Raw genomic sequence first — 22,470 nt, 5'->3', positions numbered from 1 at the left:
AATCTGGTTGGGGATGTTAAGCCTCAGATATTAACTCTGAAGAGCTTGCATGACATAGAATGCAGCAGACATGTCCTCTTCTCACGGACATGTCCCTACTCTTGGGCCATAGCAGAGTTGTGAACCTGTAGCAAGGTGTCCATCACAGACCTCTTGGGATCTGCTGTCTTCTTCATCCAAGGTTCCCCCAAGTCTACATCCTCCCATACGCAAGGGACGTTTTCACCAGACAAGTTGTTCCTTCACAACTCCAAAGAACATAAGAGGAAGGAAGACTGGATTTGAAGAATGCACTTCTCAAAAATTGACTTCCTGTGAAAGTCCCAGAGGCAGAACTGAACACCTGGCTCTTGCAACTCAATGGCAAGAGCCAACCTTCCCTCCTCCCAGCTTTCCCAGGAAACAGCCCCATTATAGCTTCCGACAGGGAGGGACAGACTTTCCACCAAGACGTCATAGCTGGCGCGAAGCAGCTCAGCAACAAGGGGGAAGAGAGGGCACAGAACAAGAAGAGGCAAAGGCATTGGGAAAGGGCAGGAGCAGATAGAGAAGGCACGGGAAGAAGGTAGGCAGCCACCACAGAACAACAGAAAAACCAGCTCAAGTTACTTTGGGTAGGAAAGATACTAGACGCAAGGCACATGGACAGGGCGGGAGAGAGAAAGACAAACATGAGAGAGAGAGAGACAGGGGTGACCTGCCGTACTTACAATCATCTGCCAAGGTGAGAGGAGCGGAGCAATTAGAAAGAATAACCATGAGTAGGCCATCACCTTCATATCCCTTGTGTCCCCACCACCCAACTCATTCTTACTCCCACAGCCTCCCACAAATGCAACAGTCCCTCCTGAAACACAACTGAAGGGGACTTCCCTGTACACAGTGTTCCCTTAATTTTCGCGGGTTCGAACTTTGCAAAAAGTCTATACCATGGTTTTTCAAAAATATTAATGAAAAAATACAGTGATACCTCGTCTTACAAACGCCTCGTCATGCAAACTTTTCGAGATACAAACCTGGGATTTAAGATTTTTTTGCCTCTTCTTACAAACTATTTTCACCTTACAAACCCACTGCCCGTCGTTGGGATGCCCCGCCTCCGGATTTCCGTTGCCAGCGAAGCACCTGTTTTTGTGCTGCTGGGATTCCCCTGAGGCTCCCCTCCATGGGAAACCCCACCTCCGGACTTCCGTGTTTTTGTGATGCTGCAGGGGAATCCCAGCAGGGAAATCCCAGCAGCGTAAAAACGGGCGCTTCGTTGGCAACGGAAGTCTGGAGGTGGGGTTTCCCAGTGAGGGGAGCCTCAGTGAAATTGCAGCATCGCAAAAACAGAGAAGTCCGGAGGTGGAGTTTCCAGGACTTCGATGTTTTTGCAATGCTGTGATTTCACTGATGCTCCCTTCGCTGGGAAACCCCACCTCCGGACTTCCGTTGCCAGTGAAGTGCTTGTTTTTGCGATGCTGGGATTCCCCTGCTGGGATTCCCCTGCAGCATCGCAAAAACACAGAAGTCCGGAGGTGGGGTTTCCCATGGAGCGGAGCCTCAGGGGAATCCCAGCAGTGCAAAAACGGGCGCTTCGGATGGCAAAAGGGGTGAATTTTGGGCTTGCACGCATTAATCGCTTTTCCATTGATTCCTATGGGAAACATTGTTTCATCTTATAAACTTTTCACCTTAAGAACCTCATCCCGGAACCAATTAAGTTTGCAAGACAAGGTATCACTGTACTTCACAGGTTTTTTCCCTATACCACGGTTTTTCCCACCCAATGATATCATATGTCATTGCCAAATTTTCGTCTGCCTTTAATAAATATTTTTTTAAATAAACTTTAATAAATAAACATGGTGAGTAATAATCTGAATGGTTGCTAAGGGAATGGAAAATTGCAATTTAGGGGTTTTAAATGTTAAGGGAAGGCTTGTGATACTGTTCACAGCCAAAAATAGTGTATTTACTTCCGCATCTCTACTTTGCGGAAATTCGACTTTTGCGGGCGGTCTCGGAACGTATCCCCCGTGAAAAGCGAGGGAACACTGTAATACAGAAGGGAGGTCCCATCGGTGAATATCACAGATATCAAGTTGTAGAAAAACCACGTTGATTTAAGTCAATTTAGTTAAGCACAAAGTTTCACACCTCCGTTAATTCAGCGACACGATTCATCAGTTTAATGGCAGGGACTCAACTTTCATGCTTATTTTGAATGAGGGTGGCGTTTTTAGAAAGACCATTTGAAAGCAGAATTGGATATTGAAAGGATATTGAAGGATCTCCTGGGGAAAATGAAGTAGTTAGAGGAAGGACGTAGTGGAACTTGGGCAGTCAACACACCACTACATTTTTGGCTTGTAAAATCTGATGACTGAGTATTCATCAACTCAGTTTAAGAAAGAAACTGATAAAGTAGATTTATTTCTATGTCTTAGATACATAGATTTATTTCTATGATTTATTACATACATACATAGATACATAAGAGTTATTTCTATGTAAAAGGCTGAATTGCTTCTCTTGTATTTGTAGAGGCACAACGAAAGTAGATTCCTTAACGAAGTCCAAAGGTACAAAGGTACAAAGAAACTTTCAGTGAAAGTGAAATGAGAAGAGTGTAAAGGAGGAATTAGATGAGTCACATAAATTGTTATCTAGCTTTTCATTCCAGCCTTTTTGAATCTCTCACTTTCCATCTGTTTTGGATTATACTTTCCAGCCTCTCTTACATGCCATCACAGCACAATATATCCCCAAACCCAGTCTGAGGATGAAGAAGTTATGGCCCATTGCAACATCAGACTAAGGTAGAAGAATATTCTGTTTCAAGAAACATTTCTCCTATTCTTTGCTTCCCAAATCACCCACAGCCACCCAATTTGCAATGAGAAATCTTGAAGGGTTCTAAGGAAGCTGAAATATAAAATATTGCCTGGGATGAAGAAAACAAAAACAGTATTTCCATTTTAGTAATTCTGGCCCCATTCTTCTCTAAATTATATCCTTTCAACAGGAAAGTCAAGATGCTCAAAATTAGGAAATTTAATTCATGCCATAATTTTCCCTTTAACTTCTTATCTCAAGACCTAGCATACACACAAAGACACACACCAGCCCACAAAGTTTCCAGAAGATGGGTTTGCCTAAGACAACGTTTCTTAACTATGGTGGCTTGAAGATGTGTAGATTTCAACCCACCGATATTTCCCATGTTGGTTGTGGATTTCCGGGAGGTGAAATTCACACATTTTCAAGTTGCTAAGTTTGAGGAGCATCGAACTAGGAAAAGAATCGTACCTAAAACAACCCAATTCTGATGGAGTCTAGGTAAGGTACCACCCAATAAATCAGGTTAAATAAATAGAAAGAAAAAACAGTTGTATTCTTGATTGAATATTCCTTTAGTGTCCTCAATCACCTTGAACCAAAGGCAGGATGGAATAGCACCATCTTTGCTTGCTTCCAAAAAGCAAGGAAGGTTGACGCTCATCAACCCTCCGAGGGCCATTGCTGACAAGTGCTTCAAGAATATCCCTGCACTCTCTGGAATTCAGGCAGTCCTTGACTTACAGATTGACCTACAATGATTGTTTGAAGTTAACAACGGCATCAGTGAAAGGCTGCTCGTCTTCGGGGTTACTGGTGCGCCCTCTGAGGCTGTCACAGGTGCGCACATGTCCGGTGGGTGTGCGTGTGCCCATCAGTGCAAGATTCAGCTGCTGCACATGCGCAGCAAGTGAAATCTCAAATCAGGACATGTGTGTGAGTGAGATTCCGACGATTTTCAGCGACATTCCTGTTTCCGTGCATGCGCAGAAGCAAAAAACCACCGAAAGTCACCTAAATCTTGCACATAAGATTTTGCTTGCTGTGCATGGGCAGGAGCGAAATCTTGCACGGGGGCGTGCTTGCGCACATCGGGAACACGCAGCTGTGTGCATAGCTCTCATTTTTCCAACTGGAGTTACACACCGGTTTGCGTGACCAGCAGCCCATCACTAAATGGCATGGGAAAAAGTGACTTACATCCGGTCCTGTCACAATCAGAGGTGGGTTTCTATAGAATCGGTAGCGGAAATTTCCCCCCGCTCACCGAACCGGCAGCGATGGCTGGCTGGACACGCTCTGAATTGTCTCTCTCGGTAGCTCCATAGGTGGCGCCATTTTGTTCCCGACCTCTACACATGGGCTGAAGCTGTTTTTTGCTTCTGCTCATGTGCAAAAGCTGTGTTTTTAGTCCTGCACACGGCATGTGAGGAAGCAAACCGGCAGTGAGATAAATCAGAACCTACCCCTGTTCACAGTGGTCCTGCAGTCAAAATCCGGCAACTGGCCTGTGTTTACGATGGTTGCATCAGCCCAAAGACAGGCGATTACCATTTGAAACCTTCCCAATCAGTTTCTTACCAAGCAAAATCAAGGAGGAAAGCTGGATTTGCTTAAAGACCATGTGGTTATTGTTGTACATACTCCTGATCAGTTGGAGGATGATGAAGATATTGAGGACTCGGATTCAGATAGTGTTTATGAAGTAGTGGGGGGCCCGGGGTTACAGGTAGTAGAACAGGTGGGAGGCCAGCCACAGGATGGGGCTATGAGTCCAGGATCTAGCGAGGAAGAATCAAACGCTCGCTGGGTTAACCCTAAATTCAGAAGGATTCAGAAACATAGAGAGCAAAGGTCTGGAAGAAGATATTAAGGAGAGGAATGGGTTAAATATTGTAGTGAGGTATTTGGCACATCAGGGGGCTAGTGGAGAAGAAGGGTGGAGTTTCAACGTTGCTGAAAAGAAATATGGAGGTGTTTTCGCCACGCTAAAGCAAGCCAAAGTATTTTGTATTGTATTTAGTCAGTGCTGCTGTCTTTTTAAAGCTATGTAGTTAGGAAATAAATCTTGTCTAAGTGAAGCAGGAAAAGGAATGTGAGAAATGTGGCTAGAAGAGAGATAACAGACCGATTGATGTCTGGAATGTGTTGAAGTGCAAGAGAGCAGAGAAATAAACGGAGTTGCTTTATTCATGAAATGATGCATTTAATGAGAGTTATTTGTAATTACTAAACTTCTACCAGAAACCAGAACAATTATGAGCCGAAGTGGCGCAGTGGGTAGAGTGCAGCACTTCAGGACACTAAATCTGACCGCTCGATCTGCAGGTCAGTGGTTCAAATCTCATCACCGGCTCAAGGTTGACTCAGCCTCCCATCCTTACGAGGTGGGTAAAATGAGGACCTGGATTGTGGGGGCAAAAGGCTGGCTCTGTTAAAAAGAAGTGCTATTGTTAGGCTTCCCCTTCGGCCCTCCAGAAGGCTAAAAATCAGCCGGAATCCATAGGCTCTGGTGGCTTCAGTGAGGTCTGCGCATATATGTGTGAAAGGCAGCGCATGGGGGGAATTCTGTGCGCATTCATGCACTGCAATATGGGTGGGTGCAAGCACACACATGCCATCGCGTGCCCACGCACCCTTTTGGCACCTGAGCAAAAAAAAAAAAAGAAGAAGGTTCGCCATCACCGTCCTAACACTTCCTGTCATTGATTCACAGAAATGGTTAAATGTAGCTCAGGAGAACCACTGAGTCAACGCTGCACGGAAATGTAAATCATGTGCCCGAGACGGAACCCGTATTTCCGAAGGATCATATCTGCCATATCTTCATCGCCTATCAAGCATAGAAGAGAATCATCCATCATAGAGGTCTATCAGTTTATGGAAGCTCTCCTGAAATTTCAAACCTTGTTTCCCAGGTTCAGAACTGCATGGAGAAATTCCACAGATCTAGGCCCCCGATTTAGAAAGTATGTAGGGGAAGGAGAACGGTATCCAGAGAAAGAATGAAAGGACGATGCTCATGCCTGTACTCCCCATTCTTATATTTTAGGAGATGAGTTAGGTCTAAAGCAGTGATGGTGAACCTATGGCACGGGTGACACAGGTGGCATGCGGAGCCCTATCTGCTGGCATGCAAGCTACTGAAGATTGGACTTAATCCCTGGATTTGCAGCTGGCTGAAGCATAGACATCAGAGAGTTATTGTTAATGGCGAGTATTCTGAGCAGAGACAGGTTACAAGCGGTGTGCCACAAGGGTCTGTTCTGGGTCCTATTCTTTTTAATATGTTTGTGAGTGACATAGGGGAAGGTTTGGTAGGGAAGGTTTGCCTATTTGCCGATGACTCTAAAGTGTGCAATAGGGTTGATATTCCTGGAGGCGTCTGTAATATTGTAAATGATTTAGCTTTACTAGATAAATGGTCAAAGCAATGGAAACTGCAGTTTAATGTTTCCAAATGTAAAATAATGCACTTGGGGAAAAGGAATCCTCAATCTGAGTATTGCATTGGCAGTTCTGTGTTAGCAAAAACTTCAGAAGAGAAGGAATTAGGGGTAGTGATTTCTTACAGTCTCAAAATGGGTGAGCAGTGTGGTCAGGCAGTAGGAAAAGCAAGTAGTGGCTGCCTAGCTAGAGTGGCTGCATAGCTAGAGATATAACAAGCAGGAAGAGAGAGATTGTGATCCCGCTATATAGAGCGCTGGTGAGACCACATTTGGAATACTGTGTTCAGTTCTGGAGACCTCACCTACAAAAAGATATTGACAAAATTGAACGGGTCCAAAGATGGGCTACAAGAATGGTGGAAGGTCTTAAGCATAAAACGTATCAGGAAAGACTTAATGAACTCAATCTGTATAGTCTGGATGATAGAAGGAAAAGGGGGGACATGATCGAAACATTTAAATATGTCAAAGGGTTAAATAAGGTTCAGGAGGGAAGTGTTTTTAATAGGAAAGTGAACACAAGAATAAGGGGGCACAATCTGAAGTTAGTTGGGGGAAAGATCAAAAGCAACATGAGAAAATATTATTTTACTGAAAGAGTAGTAGATCCTTGGAACAAACTTCCAGCAGACGTGGTTGGTAAATCCACAGTAACTGAATTTAAACATGCCTGGGATAAACATATATCCATCCTAAGATTAAAAAAAAGAAAATAGTATAAGGGCAGACTAGATGGACCATGAGGTCTTTTTCTGCCGTCAATCTTCTATGTTTCTATGTTTCTGTTGCCCTAGCTCAGCTCCAGCGGGCATGTGTGTACCATCCAACTGATTTTTGGCTCACACAGAGGCTCTGGGAGGGCGTTTTTGGCTTCCAGAAAGCCTCTGGGGAGGATGGGGGAGGGCGTTTTTGCCCTCCCCTGGCTCTGGGGAGGGCGAAACACGACCCTACTGGGCCCACCAGAAGTTGAGAAACAAGCTGTTTCTGGCCTCCAAGGTCTGGGAAAAGCTGTTTTTGCTCTCCCCAGGCATTGAATTAATCGGTGTGGGCACTTGTCCATGTGCAATAGTGCGCACTCTTTCGGCACCCAAGGAAAAAAAGGTTCGCCATCACTGGTCTAAAGAAAACTATAGCATCTTATTCCACAAGAATTTTACTCTAGTTCTGTTTGTCTCCCATAGAAGAGGCCATACAAGAAGGCTGAGCCCTCTCACCGCTCAAAAAGTTTGACTTTTGGCCAGTGAAGGACTGCCGAATTTGATGTTACCATGCGCCCTCCGAAGCTGGTGTGGGTGCATCCAGCGTACGCACGTACGCCTGTCGGTGCAAGATTTGGCTTCTGTGCATGCACAGCAAGCGAAATCTTGCACGTAAGTGAGATTTCGGCCATAGAAACAGAACCATAGAAGATTGATAGCAGAAAAAGACCTCATGGTCCATCCAGTCTGCCCTTATATTACTTCCGCCGCCCCGAGTCTTTGGAGAGGGGCAGCATACAAATCTAATAAAACTTAAACTTCCTGTATTTTAGGATGGATCTATGTTTATCCCAGGCATGTTTAAATTCAGTTACTGTGGATTTACCAACGTCTGCTGGAAGTTTGTTCCAAGCATCTACTACTCTTTCAGTAAAATAATATTTTCTCATGTTATCACCGAACTCTCAATCGTGCGAGCGTTTTCACACAAGATTTCACTGGCTGTGCATGCGCAGAAACCAAATATCACAGGGGGGAACATGTGCGCGCATTGGAGATGCGTAGCTGCATCCGCATTCCGAAAATTGCTACCGGAGCATGGCACTTGACCGTTCCCGTAGCAGGCCCTCTCTGCTTTTGACCCTTGCAGAAATAGATCCAAGCTTTCAGAGTCATCATAAAAGTTATAGCATTTTGTTTATGTGAAATAAGCATCTGAACAACGAGGTCCCAAAATGCACCTATTTTAAAATCCAAGTCGAGGATCGTATTGAATTATAAGGCCAGTGCATATTCTTGACAGAATACCAAGTTTAAGCTGGCCCCTTACACGAAACGTCTTGTTTTCCACATTTCCATAATATTGGGAAGTTGGTTGCAAGGGGCCAGAGAGAGGATCATCCCATACTAGCAGGACTCACCGTCTGGTCAGTTAGTGGAGGAAGTACAATGGTCTTCTCCATTGTATTCATGACAAGCTTCCAGAGTTCCTTCAGCACTCGTTTCAGGACGGTCTTCTCGCAAATTTTGGCGAAGAGAGTCAAGCTAGGATGAAAAAAAGTTAATGCAACAAAGAAGAGGATTAGCATTATAATCCCACTGTTGTATGTTGTTTGTATTGTGTTATGTATGTGCAAAAACCAATAAAATATATTTTAAAATAAAGAAGAGAGGATTAGCATTATACCGCATTTAACCTTTAAAAATTATACTCAGCCGTCAACTTATACATTAACAATTTGCCTGAGTAAAAAGCCTTCTGACTGTTACTCAAAGAATAATAAAGAACAATAAGAAGAATAAAGAGTAAGAAGAAGAGCCAGGCTGAATCAGGCCAAAGCCCATCGAGTCCAGCATTCTGTGTTACACAGGGGCCCACCAATTGTCCATGGGGATCTTGAGCAGAAGGAGAAGGCAAGACCCTCCCTTTCCCTTGACCCCCAACAAATGGTACCCAAGGGAATCCTACCTGCCTCAACCAACATAGAGGCGGCACATGGACATCCATTTCAATAACCACTGATACACTTGGCATCCGTGAATCGGTCTGATCCTGCCTTGAAGCTCTCCAGGCTGACAGCTGTCAGAATCTCTTCTGGAAGTGAATTCCATAAACTAAGGACCCTCTGAGTGAAGAAATATTTCCCTTGATTTGTCCTCGCTTTCTTACCTATGAGCTTTAGGGAGAGCCCCCTCGTCCTAGTATTGTGTTATAGAGAAAATAATTTTTCTCTATCCACCTTTTCTATCCCATGCCTGATTTTATACACTTCGATCAAGTCGCCCCTTAAATGCCGTCTTTCAAGACTGAAGAGACAAAGGCATTGCAACCTGATTCCATGTCACACCAACACTCCGCAGTCTGCATTGGTTGCCGATCAGTTTCCGGTCACAATTCAAAGTGTTGGTTATAACCTATAAAGCCCTTCATGGCACCGGACCAGATTATCTCAGGGACCGCTTTCTGCTGCACGAATCCCAGCGACCAGTTAGGTCCCACAGAGTTGGCCTTCTCCGGGTCCCGTCAACTAAACAATGTCGTTTGGCGGGACCCAGGGGAAGAGCCTTCTCTGTGGCGGCCCCGGCCCTCTGGAACCAACTCCCCCGAGAGATTAGAATAGCCCCTACCCTGCTTGCCTTTCGTAAGCTCCTTAAAACCCACCTCTGTCGTCAGGCATGGGGGAACTGAGATATTCTTTCCCCCTAGGCTTCTACAATTTATGCATGGTATGTTTGTATGTATGGTTGGTTTTATAACAAGGGTTTTTAGCTGTTTTAGTATTGGATTGTCACATGCTGTTTTTACCACTGTTGTTAGAGTTCACGGAGAGGGGCGGCATACAAATCAAATCAAATCAAATCACATCAAGAAAGAAAGAAAGAAAGAAAGAAAGAAAGAAAGAAAGAAAGAAAGAAAGAAAGAAAGAAAGAAAGTGATAAAGACTTAAATCATTTTTTTTAAAAATAAAGGTCAGGAATCTGGAAGTGGTTTAATGAAGGAAAAAATATACAGGATCAAAAGTAATTGAAACCATTTTTTTAAAAAAATGATACAGAAATGCAGCAAATAAATACCCAAAAGTTGGTAGCTAAGATTTCTAATTTACACCCTTGATGTCTGCACTCACTTGCTATCCAGGAGGTCCATAATGGGCTGCAAGACGTTGTCAGCATCTTGAGCCACGCTGCTGCAGGCACTGGCAGGCACGTTCCCGGTGCCTTTCACTTGGCTCAGGATGTCTCCCATCTGCTTCACACAGTCCTCTATATGGGGCTGAAAACTGGAGAGGAACAGAAGGGCTCACCTGATGTTCTATTGAAGAAGAGACAAGACCAGCCTTCCTTAACCTGGCACCTCAGACGCTCCGATGTCCTCTAGAGCAGTGTTTCCCAACCTTGGCAACTTGAAGATATCTGGACTTCAACTCCCAGAATTCCCCAGCCAGCATTCGCTGGCTGGGGAATTCTGGGAGTTGAAGTCCAGATACCTTCAAGTTGCCAAGGTTGGGAAACACTGCTCTAGGCAACTCCCATGATTTCTGGCTGGGAACTGTCGGCTCAATAGAGCTGGAACATGCAAAACTGAGGAAGGCTGGGCCAGAAGTCTTGAACCGATGTTGTACGTTTTATTTATTTTTATTTATTTATTTATTTTGTCCAATACACAATGAGGGCTTTAGTGGGTATATATCTATGTACACATAGTAAAATACATGATGAAGGTTATAGAGGAGATACTCATAGTAAAATATATCTAAGAAAGAATAGAAAAGAAGATATAGTAATAGAACATATCAATGAAAGAATAGAAGAAGAGATATAGGAATAGAAGAAAGGTATAGGAGATATAGGAGAGCAATAGGACAGGGGATGGAAGGCACTCTAGTGCACTTGTACTCGCCCCTTACTGACCTCTTAGGAATCTGGATAGGTCAAATGTGGATAATCTAAGGGTAAAGTGTTGGGGGTTTGGGGATGACACTATGGAGTCCGGTAATGAGTTCCACGCTTCGACAACTCGGTTACTGAAGTCATATTTTTTACAGTCAAGTTTGGAACGGTTAATATTAAGTTTAAATCTGTTTAAATCTGTTGTGTGCTCTTGTGTTGTTGTGGTTGAAGCTGAAGTAGTCGCCGACAGGCAGCACGTTGCAGCATATGGTCTTGTGGGCAATACTTAGATCTCGTTTAAGGAGTCTTAGTTCTAGGCTTTCTAGGCCCAGCAATGAAAGTCTAGTCTCGTAGGGTATTCTGTTTCGAGTGGAGGAGTGAAGGGCTCTTCTGGTGAAGTATCTTTGGACATTTTCAAGGGTGTTAATGTCTGAGATGCGATATGGGTTCCAAACAGATGAGCTGTATTCATTTTGTGCGTTCATTGGTTACTGGACCAATATCCGGTTTGTCATCCCCACCCCATTGCATACATCCAGAAATTAGGATTGCCCCCACCCTCCTTGCCTTTGCAAACTTCTTAAACCCCACCTCTGCTGTCAGGCATGGGGGAATTGAGACATCTCCCCCTGGCCTATATAATTTATGCACGGTATGTTGTGTCTTGCTTTTAAATAAGGGGTTTTTAGAGACTTTTTAATATTAGATTTGGGATACATTGTTTTTATTATTGTTGTGAGCCGCCCCGAGTCTGCGGAGAGGGGCGGCATACAAATCTAATAAATAAACAAATAAATAATAAATATGACCCAGTGATGGGCTGCCAAAATTTTTACTGCCACACTGTGGGCGTGGCTTATTTTGTGGGTGTGGCTTGCTGGCCATGTGACCAGGAGGGGTGGCTTAAAGGTCATGTGACTGGGTGGGAGTGGCTTACTGACCAAGATAAGTTTTCAAATAGGTACTTGGACTCTTTTTCAGTTGATTAAGTCACATTATTTGAATAGCCACAAAAAAAAGGACAAATAACAGAGGGCATTATTTCTTAAGGAGCACAGTAACATTTTAAGGCTCAGCATGATAACAGATTAGGCAAGTAGCTCAATTTTCTTTAATTGCTATAAAAGTTCAGTTCTAGATAATGATGAAAATGATTAAAGCGTCTATGGGAAAAAACATACTATTTAATTATTTGCTATTTTAAAAGTAATTAAGGATCATATTAAAGTACTAGAGAAGGAAGGACAATAAAAAACTATTAAGTATACAATAAATAGTGCATAAACTTACTATCCCCACTGCGTCATCCCATTGTCTTCCAAACTAGTCCTACCTGGTTGCAAATACTCGGCTTAATTCATCCAAGACATTGTTGAGCTTCACTTGAAGTTCCTTGAGGATATCACTGGCTTCTGTGTCCAACTGAGAGGACAGAAAATAATAATGATTATGAGCAATAGCCCAAATCACTCTGTTTAATAATAGAAGTCAGCTTCCAGAATTTATGTATTTACACATGCATAGATGTATGCTTGTAAGTATGTGTATTTGCTTACTTATTTCTTACAGATTCTTAAATGCTCCAACCCACCCTCCCAGTCTAAAGAGACACTAATATAAGTCTGTTATACTGTATTTAGCTGGCAAAGGCAATGTTTTTTGGTTTAGGGATGGCTAAATTGGTATGATGTCACAGAATGTTTGGTTGTTCATAGTATTAGTGATATTCAAAGTTCACAATTCAAAGTGTTGGTTCACAATTCAAAGTGTTGGTTATAGAAACATAGAAGACTGACGGCAGAAAAAGACCTCATGATCCATCTAGTCTGCCCTTATACTATTTTCTGTATTTTATTTTAGGATGGATCTATGTTTATCCCAGGCATGTTTAAATTCAGTTAACTGTGGATTTATCTACCACGTCTGCTGGAAGTTTGTTCCAAGGATCTACTACTCTTTCAGTAAAATAATATTTTCTCATGTTGCTTTTGATCTTCCCCCCAACTAACTTCAGATTGTGTCCCCTTGTATGTTTGGTATGTATGTGCTGTATGGTTTTTAATTGTTGGGGTTTTATATATCTTTTTATTATTAGATTTGTTCTATTGCCTTTTTATTACTGTTGTGAGCCGCCCCGAGTCTTCGGAGAAGGGCGGCATACAAATCTAATAAATAATAATAATAATAATAATAATAATAATAATAATAATAATAATGTCTCTCTCTGTCTGTCAATCCACTTCCAGCCCAGTTGTCCAAGGTAATTAAAAAATGCAAACCTCTTTCCCTCCCATAGCTTCAAACATCTTCTCTAGCTGGACACGCAACTGCTGTATGTTGTTCATCAGGATACAGGGCTGGAACAGAAGAAGCACATACATACGAACACATTTCAATGCTGTTCTGCCTCTGATCAACACTCCATATTATGAACAATGGAAATCAACTGTGATAGGAAATGAAGCCACTCTTGCCCTGGAGAAGCAGGGCAAGATCCAGAGAGCCATTTGGGCCCATTTCCCACAGAAAACAAAACACCGGGAGCCACAAAGCTCTTCCCGTGCCCGACTATTTCCTGAGCGGACACAAAACTAGCACATAATTAATTAAAGATTCTGTTTTCTTCTGTAATTTATATTTCCTTGGATTTATCCATGGTTTGTCCACTGGGGGTCGAAAAGCTTAATAAATTACGCATCGGTGGGTGTCGCACATTGGCAGTTGTGGCATATTTTAAGCGACAGGGAGCCGCAGCATAGAGAGCCTTCTGCAGTATGAATCCCAGCGACCGGTTAGGTCCCACAGAGTTGGCCTTTCTCCGGGTCCCGTCGACTAAACAATGTCGTCTGGCGGGACCCAGGGGAAGAGCCTTCTCTGTTGTGGCTCCGACCCTCTGGAACCAGCTCCCCCCAAAGATCAGGATTGCCCCCATCCTCCTTGCCTTTCGTAAACTTCTTAAAACCCACCTCTGCCATCAGGCAGGAGGGAACAGAGATAACTTCCCCAGACCTATATTGTTTATGTATGGTATGTTGTGTGTATGTTTTTAAAATTATGGGTTTTTAGTTTTAATTATTAGATTTGTATTGTACATTGTTTTTTCTATTACTGCTGTGAGCTGCCCCGAGTCTACGGAGAGGGGCGGCACACAAATTTAATAAATAAATAAATAAAGATTCTGTTTTCTTCTGAAATTTATATTTTCTTGGATTTATCCATGGTTTGTCCACTGGGGGTCGAAAAGCTTAATAAATTACGCATCGGTGGGTGTCAGACATTGGCAGTTGTGGCATATTTTGAGCGACAGGGAGCCGCAGCATAGGGATGAAAGAGCCACATGCGGCTCTAGTGTTTGGTTTCTAGACCCGCTAGTCTAGAATGCCGTGTTTCTAGTTCACCTCCCTCTAATCACAGTATAGTTTTATCAACATCCTTCTTATGATGCAGCATCCAGAACTGTAGCATTCCACTTTCCCATAGAATGCAATGGACTTTTTTGTGTGATTTGAATACTATGTTTCTGTTCATGCTCACTTTCTAACACATACAGGATATGAAAATGGAATCCATTTTAATGCAGGTAATTTATGACATCATCTTATAGCCAAAGGGGATGTTTCTGATGCTGACAGGTGCACAGCATATGAAAATTGGTGGCATGTAAATTTGATAAATAAATAAAAATAAATTTTCCACTCCATCCCCATCCTGGAGCCCACTGGGCTCCTTGGGATCCCTGGTTCTTCTGCAGGAGGATTTTAAAAGAAAAAGCATGTCAGAAACTGAAGGCATGAACGAAATACATCACCACTTTTTCCTTCTCCTTGGAGCAGTAGGACGCAAAGCCTTTAGAGATGATCTCAGCATACTGCAGCAGGACATTGCTAATGGTCTGAAAAGCAAAGGGAAGTCAATAAGAAAGACACGGAGAATTTGAATAGACATTGTGATTTACTGCATTGTAGCAGGGCCTTCCACAATCTGATCCAGCCCTTTGCATGTGCTGGGTCACAATTTTCAACATTCTTCAGCCAGCAAGTCATGGCTTGGTAGATGGATGGTCTACATCAGGGCTGTCCAACTCCCAGCCCAGGGCCGGATGTATCATGCGCTGGCTACATCCACACCCAGTTTAGCGAAGGGGAAATAAGTTCTGATATGTCACGTGATGCCGCGAGTTTGACACCCCTGGTCTGCATGGTCAGTATCTCCTTTTCAACAGCAGTTATACAAATACTTCTAGGCAGACCTTAAAAACAGGAATTGAGGATAAGGGCACTCTCAGCGATAGACAGTGATCCCTCAATTTTCGCGGGTTCAAACTTCGCGAAACGGCTATACCACGATTTTTAAAAAAATATTAATTAAAAAATACTCTGCGGTTTTTCTTCTATATCACGGTTTTTCCCACCAGATGATGTCATACATCATCATCAAACTTTAGTCTGCCATTGCTGATTGGCCGAAATCTCGGCCAATCAGCGTTGTCATCGCAAAAATTTTGCCCGTCATTGTTAATGGGACGAAAGCGCTCTCAGCTAAGGGACTGCGAGAGGGGCGGGGCGGGCATTCTCAAAGCACTCAGAGCGGCTAGCGGCCGAATGAAGAGGACGAGAAGCCATAGCCGCCAGCGCTGCTGCAGGAGGACCCGCACCCCAAGAAAGCCGGTGAGAGGGGCGGATCAGGCGGGAAGGGGGGGTAGCAGCGAGGGGGCCGGAGGCGCTGTGGGGGCAGGGGTGGATGACATTCAAAACAATCTTCGCCGGCCTCCACACTTTCGTCACTCCCCGCCCCCAACTTCAAGCCCGGCTCCTTGCGCGACCTTGGAAAAGGGTGCGCGGGGGGTAGTTTTTGGCTGTCCATAGCCAAAAATGGTGTTTTTACTTCTGCATCTCTACTTCGCGGAAATTCGACTTTCGCGGGCGGCCTGGGAACGCAACCCCCGCGAAAATCGAGGGATCACTGTATAACTCTGAGAAGGAAATTTTATCTATTATGTCTAACATCTGGAAACAGTTTTGTCTATCATGGACATTGAATGATATTTCTGTGCCTAAATAAGCCTACAGTTCAATTCCCCAGCCACTATCTTTATCCCACTTAGTTAGATGGATGTTTTCATAACACTCTTGAGTCAAATAGAAACTCCTTCTATAGCTGTGGAAACCTTCTATAAAAAGGTGAAATCACAAGATCAAATCCGAAGGTATTTTGATCTTCCTAGCAATTCAGAAAGAAGATTCTTTGGCTGGTCAACTTCTCTAAGAGTTGTTCCTTGCTATCGTTTCAAAGGCAGAAATTATAATCACACGCAGTGGTGGGTTGATGCCGGTTCGGAGAAGTTGTTTAGAACCGGTAGTGGAAATTGAGCACTGCTTACCAAACCAATAGCAATGACTGGCAGTCCACACTCCCAAACCGGTCCTCTGGTTGCCAGGGCTTACAAAAACCCCCATCTGTGCATGCACAAAGGCTTCTGCACATGACAGGGGCGTGCGCATGAGCGAAGTAATGTGAACTGGTAGGGAAGGTAATTAGAACCCAGCCCTGAGCACACGCCAGTAGTTGTTCTGTAGTAGTGGCCATAGCAGAAGAACTGCTCCTTACCTTGGCAAACCTGCGCATGTAATGGCCTACAATCTGTGGATCGGGGCACTCCAATTTCTTGATAATCTCAAAGCTTTGGTTGAGCTGGGAGAAGACATCAACCACGGAGCAGGAGAAAAGGGCATGTTCTGAGGTTTGTTGGAACTGGAAAGAGACCCAAGAATGAGACTGAATGAGAAGCTAACTTCTTTGAGAGGGAAAACAGGAAACGGATAATGCCTGAGTTGGAACATTTATCTTGCTGAACTCATTCTTGCCTATTCTGGGTTTTTTTAATAAAAAGTTTTTTATTTTTCTCCACATTTATATCAGTAATAAATAATGTTGCAACACATATACCATTAACTCACAATACATTGTGAGCATCTATCCAAACAATCCTTAACTTACTTTGATTTAAATCATATTAATGTCTGTTCCTCTTCTCTTTCTTCACTCGCTTCTCATTCTCCCCCTCTCCCAACTACTACTAAACTTTCTCTCCCCCTTTCTACCTTCTCCTCCTTTCCTCTTTCCCTCTCAATTTACTTCCTTTCTTCCCTATGTCCTTCCCTGAGTGGTATAATTCTGTTGTATTGAGTATTCTTTCCCCCTAGGCCCTTACAATTTATGCATGGTATGTTTGTTTGTATGTATGTTTGGTTTTACAAATAAGGGTTTTTTAGCTGTTTTAGTATTGGATTTACATGCTGTTTTGTATTACTGTTGTTAGCCGCCCCGAGTCTACGGAGAGGAGCGGCATACAAATCCAATTAATAATAATAATAATAATAATAATAATAATAATAATAATAATAATATAAATAAAAAATAATTAACCAGAACAGACTGGAAAATTTTATATTTCTTATTAACCACATATTTATATTTCTACACATAAATCTTGTTTTAGGTATATGTCATTTCTTTAATACTGCCTCCAAAACTACCGTAGTTGCGTCATCTGGGTTGACCAAATTATTTCCCCTTCTTTCTGTTTCTTTTTTCCTTGATTACATAGCCTCTGTATGTATTTCCCCTCTAACTAATCATAAATTTCCCCCCACACTTTATAATAATTATTCTTGCCTATTCTGACAGTGAATTATTGAATTTTTTTAAAAAAAATTCTTTCTAGCCTTATCCAGAGATGGCAAGAACAAAACTTGCGACCTTTTTGTTCTCAAAGCTTACATTCTGTGATGGAAGTGAAAGATGGAATACTGGTGAATTAACAGAATATTCATAATTTATAAGATAATAATATTTGCAAAGTTGTGCGGATAAATGTTTGACATGCTAATTGTTATGCGACACTAGCTCTTTCTAAAATATGCCTTCATCAAAACATAGAAACATAGAAGTCTGACGGCAGAAAAAGACCTCATGGTCCATCTAGTCTGCCCTTATACTATTTACTGTATTTAATCTTAGGATGGATATATGTTTATCCCAGGCATGTTTAAATTCAGTTACTGTGGATTTACCAACCATGTCTGCTGGAAGTTTGTTCCAAGGATCTACTACTCTTTCATTAAAATAATATTTTCTCATGTTGCTTTTGATCTTTCCCCCAACTAACTTCAGATTGTGTCCCCTTGTTCTTGTGTTCATTTTCCTATTAAAAACACTTCCCTCCTGGGCCTTATTTAACCCTTTAACATATTTAAATGTTTTGATCATGTCCCCTTTTCCTTCTGTCCTCCAGACTATACAGATTGAGTTCATTAAGTCTTTCCTGATATGTTTTATGCTTAAGACTTTCCACCATTCTTGTAGCCCGGCTTTGGACCCATTCAATTTTGTCAATATCTTTTTGTAGGTGAGGTCTCCAGAACTGAACACAGAATTCCAAATGTGGTCTCACCAGCGCTCTATATAAGGGGATCACAATCTCCCTCTTCCTGCTTGTTATACCTCTAGCTATGCAGCCAAGCATCCTACTTGCTTTCCCTACCGCCTGACTGCACTGTTCACCCATTTTGAGACTGTCAGAAATCACTACCCCTAAATCCTTCTCTTCTGAGGTTTTTGCTAACGTTTGCTAACGTAAAGTTGCCAGAAAGGGCTATATTCCAACAGAATTCAGTTCTGAGGCTGTTGGTTTTCATTTTTATAATTACAGCGCTGATGAAACCCGATGCAAATCTTCAGCCTGATACGTTACCCCATCTTTCTTGTCCCGTTCTAGTGCTCCGTGCAAGAAATCTCGTGACACTTCCTCATTCTCATCCAGCCACTGGATAACGAAAGGTTCAAACCATCTAGAGAAACAAATGAAAAAATGTGTAAGGTTAAAATGAAGAAAATCTACCGTAGCCAACTCAAGAGAATTTTGGTCAGTTTTTTCATCAGGACTTACCGAGCTCTAAAAATCTAATTAAAAACAGGATAAAAAGAATTTAGTTTTTTCTTTAATGAGAGAAAAGTAAAAAATAGTATATCGTTTTAGTTTTTCCTCTTACAAGTTTTAGCTCTAGAAGCATAACATTTCTTAGTGCACTTTCTGAAGAAATCTAAAGAATCTGGCATCATTTTTCTAAATACTGAAAAAGGGTGATCTCTAGAATTTTTCTCCTAAAATATTAGTTAGAAAGAACCATTGAGACCATGAGATCTAGCCCCCTGTTTAATGCAGAAATTCAAATGAATGCATCCTGAGAGTTGGCTGCCCAAGCTTCTGCTTGATCACAAGGGTTCACATTACTTGCTTTTTATATATTGTTCAAAAAAAATAAAGGGAACACTTAAACAACAGACTATAACTTCAAGTAAATCAAACTTATCTGAAATCAAACTGTCCACTTAGGAAGCAACACTGAATCAAATTCATTTTGTTGTCAGCACATTCAAGTTTGTTTGTTTATTTAATCATTTATTTATTTGATTTGATTTGATTTGTATACCGCTCCTCTACGATGACTTTGTACCGAACAAAGTAGTCAATGAGAATATTTCATTCAGATCTAGGATGTGTTATTTGAATGTTCCCTTTATTTTTTTGAGCATGTATGTATACTGAACCAAAGAATATTCTTTTGAAAATTGGTGCATGGTGAGAAATAAAACAGAACCAGATAAACAATTTGAATAATTTGAAGTGGGGCCACTGAACGGCTTGATCTGGAGAAATGGGTAGGCACCAAATAATAAATCCAAATAATAAATAAATAAAAGGCAGAATATGAGGCCTGCCCTTAGATCCTCACAAGTACAGTTCCTACCATTTATTTGTTTGTTTGTTTGTTTGATTGATATATTTATAAGCCACCCAACTTCCTAAGGACTCTGGGTGGCTTACAACAATAAGAATAATATCTAAAAAGACAGTTTAAAATCCATTAAAAGCATACATATCTCTCATGGCCGGATCTAGATAATACCTCATTTAATCAATGGCCCCAGGCTTGCTGGAAGAGCCTTAAGCAGTTTGTTTGTTGATTGATTGATTGGACTTATATGCCAAGCAAGAACTGATTTTTAAGAATTCTCCACTGTTATACCTTGTACAGGTAGTCTTTGACTTACAACTTTTCGTTTAGTGACTGTTCAAAGTTATAACAACATTGAAAAAAGTGACTTAGAGACCATTTTTCATGCTTAAGACCGTTGTAGTGTCCCTGAGATCATGTCATCAAATTTCAAACACTTGGCACCTGGCTCATATTTATGATAGTTGCAGTGTCCTGGGGTCAGTTTGGTTGGGCTATCAATATGACATATGACCTATTACGTGCTATTTATAGATATACTGTGAGCTTATAATGCGCAGGAGACAAATTCCTTATGTGTCAGATCAATAAAGAATTCTATTCTATTTTGTTCTGCCTGTTCTGTTCTATTCACGTGATCATCTTTTGCAATCTTCAGACCAGCAAAGTCAATGGGGAATCCAGATTCACTTAACAACTGTGTCACTAACTTAACAACTGCAATCCACTTAATAACTGTGGCAAGAAAGGTCATAAAATGGAGCAACATTCACTTAACAAATGGCTCACTTATCAACAGAAATTTTGGACTCAATTTTGGTCGTGAGTTGAGTATATACAGTATATATTTATTTATTAGATTTGTAAGCTGCTCAGAGTCTTCGGAGAGGGGCAGTACACAAATCTAATAAATAAATAAATAAATATAACCTGTACCAGTTATACACTGCTCAAAAAAATAAAGGGAACACTTAAACAACACAATATAACTCCAAGTAAATCAAACTTCTGTGAAATCAAACTGTCCACTTAGGAAGCAACACTGATTGACAATCAATTTCACCTGCTGTTTCGCACATTCAACGTTGTACAGAACAAAGTATCCAGTAAGAATATTTCATTCATTCAGATCTAGGATGTGTTCTTTGAGTGTTCCCTTTATTTTTTGAGCAGTATATTTTCTAATTCTACCATTTTTGTGAAATGTGATTACACTTGGCCAATAAAGAATTCTATTTTCTTCTCTTCTCTTCTGATTCTGATTCTTTTTCAAGAATAAAAGTGTATCTTTTATCTTGAATAATTCTGCTCAACACTACAAAAATCAACTCAATATTCTTTTGGAATGAGTGTACTTTGAAAATTTCTGAGCTTGCCAAACTTTAAATATATTCTTGGAGGTAGATATTTAAAGTTTGGGAAGGTCAGAAATTTTCAAAGTCAGCTTATGGTAAGTAAGATCAAAGTGTATTTTATTTTATTTTTTAAAAATATATTTTTATTAAATTTCATAGACAAACATGACATACATAACATGCAACACTTAGTGGAGCTACAGTCGCTCCGCTCAGAGTAGAAGTCATCTTTATATTTAAGCATTAAAAAAATGAAAAGAAACAATCTTGTCGTTGTTTAACACCATCTATAAAATACTTAAAAATATCAATTATAGTGGTAAATAAGAACACATCTAAAATATTTAGCAATATGTAAAAAAAATTAAATTCTAACTTAAATTGAGCTAAAATAAAGGGGAAAAAAGGAAGAAAAAAAAAGACGAAAGAATAAGGGTAGAAGAAAAAAGGAGTTCACATTTATATTGTGAATAAGCATGAGGAAACAATAAAGGGACTTACGCAGGGTATTCAGGAACCCGGCTCTTGAAAGAAGGGAGATCTGTGACATATTCATTGTACAACCATTTCACCTTAAAGTGCAGGTTCATATAGTCAGCACTCTTGCATAGCCGATGTTTGTCATGCTCTAACATCGTAGTGGAAGAGAAGGAGAGAATGAAAGAGAAAGAAGTAAGAAGTGATGGGAATTGCACAATTCTTGCAACAAGCTTTCAGGATCTGAGTAGTGAGTTAGCCAAGCAGAATTATTATGGATAAAACAAGAAAGGAAAAATATTATTATGGAAAAACAAAATGCCACGGAGAAGAGAGGGTCACACTATTTTCCAGAGCACCACAAGGCCAGATGAGGAACAACAGATGGAAGCTGACCAAGGAGAGATTCAATCTGGAAATAAGGAAGAACTTCCTGATGGTCAGAGCGATCAACCAGTGGAACGGCCTGCCAGCAGATTGTGAATGCCCCAACTCTCGACATATTCAAGAGGAGATTGGGCTGCCATCTGGCTGGGGAGGTGTAGGGTTTCCTGGTTGAGCAGAAGGTTGGACTTGATGATCTGCAGGGTCCATTTCAACTCTAATAAAATAAATAAGATCCAAAAGCAAATTTGGATGTCCAAGTGCCCCCTCTATGTTGGTTGAGGCAAGCAGGGTTTCCTTGGGCACCATTTGTTGGGGGTCAAGGGAAAGGGAGGGTTTTGCCTTCTCTTTCTGCTCAAGATCCCCATGGACAATTAGTAGGACAGAATGATGGACTTGATGGGTTTTGGCCTGATTCACCATGGCTATTCCTATGTTCTTATGTTCAAATTGTGGGAAGCAATAGAAGTAAAGTGGGGATAGATGGGGAATGCACCACTAGTGGGTTCTAAAACTCTTTACTACTGGTTTGCACATGCTCATGCACGATGCTTCTGCACATCCTGGGTGGGTGGGCAGAGGATCCTGGGCAGGTAGC

General features: G+C 41.6%; 1 protein-coding gene across 1 annotated transcript in view; it reads right to left on the bottom strand.

Annotated features, from left to right (window-relative positions):
• The window catches only part of UNC13A (unc-13 homolog A), a 251,953-nt gene that overhangs the window by 31,998 nt on the left and 197,485 nt on the right, over positions 1-22,470 (bottom strand). Inside the window, exons 30-38 of the mRNA XM_070736771.1 lie at positions 21,513-21,639; positions 18,612-18,708; positions 16,466-16,609; positions 14,667-14,750; positions 13,138-13,215; positions 12,192-12,280; positions 10,096-10,248; positions 8,389-8,512; positions 711-716 (exon numbers count right to left, since the gene is read on the bottom strand). Of these exons, the coding sequence (XP_070592872.1) occupies positions 711-716; positions 8,389-8,512; positions 10,096-10,248; positions 12,192-12,280; positions 13,138-13,215; positions 14,667-14,750; positions 16,466-16,609; positions 18,612-18,708; positions 21,513-21,639 (902 nt within the window). The remainder of the gene's footprint in view (positions 1-710; positions 717-8,388; positions 8,513-10,095; positions 10,249-12,191; positions 12,281-13,137; positions 13,216-14,666; positions 14,751-16,465; positions 16,610-18,611; positions 18,709-21,512; positions 21,640-22,470) is intronic.

Source organism: Erythrolamprus reginae, chromosome 1 (genome assembly GCF_031021105.1).
Source record: "Erythrolamprus reginae isolate rEryReg1 chromosome 1, rEryReg1.hap1, whole genome shotgun sequence".
In the NCBI taxonomy this organism is placed as follows: domain Eukaryota; kingdom Metazoa; phylum Chordata; class Lepidosauria; order Squamata; family Dipsadidae; genus Erythrolamprus; species Erythrolamprus reginae.
Note: the sequence above shows the minus strand (reverse complement) of the source record. Positions and strands in the feature narration are given on the sequence as shown.